Genomic DNA, 6,004 nt, shown 5'->3' with positions numbered 1-6,004 from the left:
ACTGGAATCCGATCATCATAGCTCCAGTCGCATATGCCATAGAAGAGTGTCATTTGACTCAGATTCTATTGTAGCAACTCCACCTACAACTGTATTCTCGAGTAGCTTGTATATATTCCCTGCTAATTTTTTACCCTTCATCACAATCATAGCCCCTTTTTTCACTATCAAGGCCCCACTCTGACTTATAAGAATAACCATATGTGTCTAAAGTGCCTAAAGAAATGAGGTTCTTTTTCAACTCTGGTACATGCCTAATATCCTCCAAGGTCCTTACCACACCATCGAATATTTTAAATTTTATGGACCCCTTCCAATGATCTTATATGATGCATCATTACCCATCAGAACAGATCCAAAATTACCTGGACGATATGAATCAAACCAATCCCGGCGAGGACACGTGATATGAACAAGCTGAATCAAGTACCCAACAGTCATGTAATTTTTCAGAATTACCTGCCGAGATTGATAGCATGTCTCCATCTCCAATCTCCCTCTGTTACACTAGCTGAGTTTGAGGACCTATCACCTTTCCTTTCATCACCTTGCTTCTTATTCGAACAGTCTTTCTTAAAGTAACCCATCTAATGGCATTTGTAGCACTTAACGTTTTTTCTATTTTGATTATTAGATTTTGATCTCGTGTTCCATTTGTATGGATCACCGTCCTTCCTTCTCCCATGATCTTGGTAGCCCTTTACGATCAGTCCTTCTCTCTGTGAGCTTTCGCTAGTACGTAATTTTCGCTGGTTGTAGGCCAACAGGGTTGATGTGACTTCCTCCAATTCAAGAGTCTTTTTACCCCGTGTCAACATGGTCACCAGGTGATCGTATGAAGGAGGAAGAGAGCACAACAATATCATTCCCTTGTCTTCATCATCAAACTTGATTTCAAGTCGCAATAAATCACTGATAATTTTGTTAAACACATTGAAAAGTTGAATCAGATCCGTGCCTTTCAACATCTTAAGCCCGTATAGCCGCTGCTTCAGATGCAGTTTGTTCATGAGAGACTTCGATATATAACGACCCTCCAATTTCTTCCAAACCTCTGTCGGAGACTCAACATCCATGACATGATACATGATCTCATCCGCCAAACATAGCCGAATTATACCAACTGCTCACGTCTCGAGCTCTTCCCAATCGACCTATTTGATCCAAAAAATCTGTGTTGTAGTCTATATAAGCCACATACACAATAGCTTGGAACTGGGTTTTGAGTGTTAATGGTTGTTTGGGTATGTTGGTAGAGGCAGATTTTGTCATCTTGAATTTCAATCCTCGTGTCTGATCCATCATAAAGGCCAAAAAGAGAGACCAAGGATAGCTTGGCAATTGAGGATTGAAAATTGCTATTCATGCCAACAATTATGGCTGGATGACTGAGAATTACCAAGCACAACATTCTGATAACATGAACTGAGAGTGATTTCTTGATCATGCTAGTATGTTAAATTAGACGGCTTTATAGCCTATGTATATGGGTACAAGGGAAAGAAAATGGAAACATTCTACTCTAGGCCTACAATAGATCTGCCACTAATTGCAGGAAATAGATGCAAAATCAACTGTATAGGAAAAGGAAACAATCCTAAATCAAACCCATTTCCTACGGGTTGTATAATTTGTGGCTATGACTGAATGGATTCTCCTCAAATTTCATATATATGTGTGTGTGTGTTATTTTATTTTATTTTATTTTTATCTTTCCTTGATGGATCCTACCTGTTCTGTTTAAGTTTCTCTAACTTAAACTGGCAAGGGGAAAATCAACCTAGCCTCTGTAAAATGAACAAAAGGAAATAAGCAAGTGCAAACTATTGAGGGACATACACCTTATGCTATTGCTTACTATGACATTTTGCTAATGCAAGGACAACTTTGTACCTAAAAGGATGATTCCAGACTTTTATCGTGGCAGTCGTAACATTAGATTGCTAATTAATTTGCTACCTTCTGTACTTCTTTGAATTTATGAAGATTTATATATTTTCTCCCCTGGGCTATAAATTTTTGTTGATAGAGGCTTTATATTTAGCAACCAGGAGTACAGGTAAAAACAGTTTTATCTGGATGCTGACTATAAATGGATATTGCTAAAGGCCGAAAGGATAGGTAGGGAGTGCAGTGTCAATAGCTGGATTTTTCAACTAAATTGATGGATTGAAACCATGATTGCTTAGATGTTTTATACCTAGTTAAATTATCCTCCTTCGGTTTAGATGATGACAGCTGATTATGACCACTGATGGAATCATAATTGGTATAAGTGAAACAATAATCGCTAACGTTTTGGAAAGAATAAATCAATTACATTGTTTGGCTCAAGGAAGCCTACCTGCACAAGCACAAACAAATGAATTTTATATAGACAGGTGATTCCAAGGATATTTGTGCTCTTACAGCCAATTGTTCAAGTCATGGCACATCAAGACTCATCCCTAGTGCTGGCCAAAAATTTTGAATCACTTCAGAAAATTTCATGCAAGATGTACAATTTCTTTAGTTTGCTGTAATTAATTCCAAAAAGTTACTAGAAAGAGCATGCAACCACTCCTATTTTATTTTTTTCGAGATTAGGGTTCATTATATCCAAATCATTACAGAAGATAAAAGTTGTTAATACGAGGTGTCACAGTTGCACTGATGTTACATATTGGGCAGGGCCAATTACCATTACTTCTTTTCCCTGCAAAAGCCGAAGTATTACCAGAGCCACTTGGTGTCGTTCTCATATTTGCATCTTGGAATTTCCCCATCTGTAAGTTTCCTACCTTCTGGCCATTGTCATCCAAATTCGTGAATATTCAGATTGCACTTTACTGTGGAAAATTTATGAAAATTCACTCTTTGCTCCAATTTGAAATCAAAATTTTGATGTAAACATATTTTTACTTCACTTTTTTTTATTTAATACATGATAGTAAAGCTTGAAATTGTGCTAGGTATTGAGTGCTATCAATATCATCAATATTTTTCAAGCTGTTGTTGTCTATCTATGATTAAGATCCCATCTTCCCTTTTATGTAGCTCTGGCTTTGGATCCTTTGATCGGGGCTATATCTGCTGGAAACACAGTGGTTGTAAAGCCTTCGGAGCTGGCACCAGCATGCTCTTCTTTTCTTGCTCGTATAGTCCCCCTTTACTTAGACAACAAAGCCATTAAAGTTGTTGAAGGTGGAAGTGATGTAGCTGAGAAACTACTGGAGCAAAAATGGGAGAAGATATTTTTCACAGGTATCTTGTTATCGGTTAATTCTATTTCAACCTTTAGGATTCTGATGAAAACAGAAGTTCATTTGAAACATGTTATATCATTAAACCATAATCCTGCTTCATCCAATTGTAGCACATTTCTCCCATTATTGCATATCAGCATGTCTTGTGGATGATAATTAAATTCATATTTATTTCTTTTTCACTTTGACAAATATAATTACAGGCAGTCCCCGGGTAGGACGCATCATCATGTCTGCAGCTGCAAAACACTTGACACCTGTGACTCTAGAATTGGGTGGAAAGTGCCCTATCATCCTCGACTCTCTATCTGGCTCAGACTTAAAGGTTCCATTTTAATGCTCTTAGACAACAGTATAAAGACTGCCTTTTTTTGGGGAAGATCAAGAATCTGCTATGTTAATATGTTGACATATTGTATTCAAGGTGACTGTTAAGAGAATATCTGGTGGGAAGTGGGGAGCATGTGCTGGACAAGCATGCATAGGAATTGATTATGTGCTTGTGCAACGAAAACTTGCTCCAGTTCTGGTGCTCGACCATGTCCTCTTTGTTAACTTCTTGTGGAATTATTGGATCTACCTCACTGAAACTCTACTTTATATTTTTCAGGTTGAATTATTGCAAAAGTGTATCAAAACATTTTATGGGGAAAACATAAAAAACTTGAATAGTATCTGTAAAATTGTAAACAAGAATCATTTTGAAAGGGTTTGCAATCTTCTTGAGGACCCTGGTGTCGCAGCTTCAATTGTTTATGGTGGTTCATTCGACAAACAAAATCTGTAAGTTCTCTGCTTTCTTTCATCACTGTTTCTTTAGCTACTGTTTTGCACTGGTTGGGATGCCTAATATTGTTTAAACATTTAAGGTTAATTGAGCCTACGATTTTATTGGATCCTCCACTTGATGCTGCTATCATGACTGAGGAAATATTTGGTCCATTGCTCCCCATCATTACGGTATAATTATAATTTCGCTTTCAACTTTCCACTTTGTAGTGGAAAATGTGTACGACAATAAGTGTGTTCTGTATGCAGCTGAATGATGTGGAAGAAAGCATTGAGTTCATTAATGCGAGACCAAATCCACTTGCCATTTATGTTTTCACCAAAAATAAAACATTCAAGGAAAAATTATTGCAGGAAACATCATCTGGAAGTGTGATATTCAATGATACCATGATTCAAGTAAGCTACTTTCTTCTTGTCAAATGATTAAAATCTAAATAGTGATAAAACGGATGTGTATTTTCTGGTGTTTTTAAAATTGCAGTTCATATGTGATGGGTTGCCATTTGGAGGTGTCGGTCAAAGTGGTTTTGGAAGGTACCATGGGAAGTACTCTTTTGATACTTTCAGTCACGAAAAAGCAATTCTGCAAAGAAGCTTCTTCCTGGAACTCGAACCAAGGTACCCTCCGTGGAATGGTTTCAAGCTCGAATTCATCAGGTTGGCTTACAACTTTGACTATATTGGGTTGTTGCTGCTACTGTTGGGATTGAGGAGAAGATACACATCAAGGACTGTCATATAAAGTATTTTTAAGAAGGATTACTTTGTCATCAAGGACTGAAACAAATGGAACATTGAAATAACATTGCCTGTGAACAAATGAAGGCTAAGGAAGTAATTGTTCCAACTAATTATGCGACATAGTTTCTTTATAATTACTAGATTTGTCATCTATGAGCACAGCAAATTTTAGCAAGCAGCTTTATTTCATTAACTAATCTTTGACATCTGTTATTTGCTTCTAACTTTTATGTTAAAACATTAATCTTCTTTCATGGGGCAATCTCTCTTCCAGTTCAAGTGAAAATTTCGTCTCCTCATTCAATGAGGTGATTCAAATATTAGTGTTGAAGTTCATCGCCATGCATCAGGGTTGTGTGGGACGTATGCTACGAGGAGCTCGATGAATATAAGAAGCTTTACACCAACATTTTTAAGCTTTCTTTAATTCTAAGACTTCTATAGAATGAATTCATGTCAAATGACTTAACACTCTCGTACTTTTTGAATTGTCGGAGGTTGTAGAGGGAGGTGAGGAGGTGCCGGTGGTGTGTGGTCAGGCGGCTTAGGTGGCGGGTGGTGGTTGTTATTGATGGAAGGAGGCGATGGATTGGTAGCTCAAGAAAGAAGAAAATTTTGCGGGAAATGGACCGTTTTCCGTGTTTTCATATTTTGGGCATTTTGGCTTGAAAATGTTCAAAACGTTATTTTTTTGAGTTTTCAATACAATTTTTTTTTTCAAAAATTTATTTTTGAAAATGAGAAAGAGAATGCGTTATCACTGTTTTGAAAAATCGAAAACAAAAAAGGGATAAAACACCAAAGAGAATAGCCCTTAAACTTTTGAAACAAGATGACAACAATTTTGGATGGAAATGATTGCAGATTATAGGGCATTTTCGTCAATATGGCAAATAGGCTGGATCTGCGGCCTTTAATAAGGGAAAGTGACTTAACTATAAAACGAACCAACTTCTTGAATGGCAAATTAAACTTTTGAAACAAGATGACAAAATTTTTTGAAGTCGTCACAATGGCAAATAGATTGGAGCCGCAGCCTTTCATAAGGGAAAATTACATTACTATAAATGTTTCAGGACACATTTTCAAAAATAACAAACTTAAAAGGAAGGGTAATTGACACAAAACGTCCTTACCTTTCAAGTCTATTGTGGAAAACGTCCATTCCTTTCATTTTTTGGCATTTTGCCCTCATTTCAACCTTTCTTTGCGCTGGACGTCCTTCC

General features: G+C 37.0%; 1 protein-coding gene across 1 annotated transcript; it reads left to right on the top strand.

Moving 5' to 3' along the window:
- The first annotated feature begins 2,637 nt into the window (after positions 1–2,637).
- Positions 2,638–5,040, top strand: LOC111401958 (aldehyde dehydrogenase family 3 member F1-like). Its single transcript, XM_023029950.1, has 8 exons — positions 2,638–2,767; positions 3,037–3,243; positions 3,449–3,570; positions 3,670–3,774; positions 3,856–4,028; positions 4,115–4,205; positions 4,284–4,433; positions 4,519–5,040. Exons 1-8 carry the CDS (start codon positions 2,653–2,655, stop codon positions 4,777–4,779), a joined length of 1,224 nt encoding a protein of 407 aa, XP_022885718.1. The 5' UTR covers positions 2,638–2,652; the 3' UTR covers positions 4,780–5,040.
- The last annotated feature ends 964 nt before the right edge of the window (positions 5,041–6,004 follow it).

Source organism: Olea europaea, chromosome 10, assembly GCF_002742605.1.
Source record: "Olea europaea var. sylvestris chromosome 10, O_europaea_v1, whole genome shotgun sequence".
NCBI classification, from domain to species: domain Eukaryota; kingdom Viridiplantae; phylum Streptophyta; class Magnoliopsida; order Lamiales; family Oleaceae; genus Olea; species Olea europaea.
This window is presented reverse-complemented; position numbering and strand designations above follow the sequence as displayed.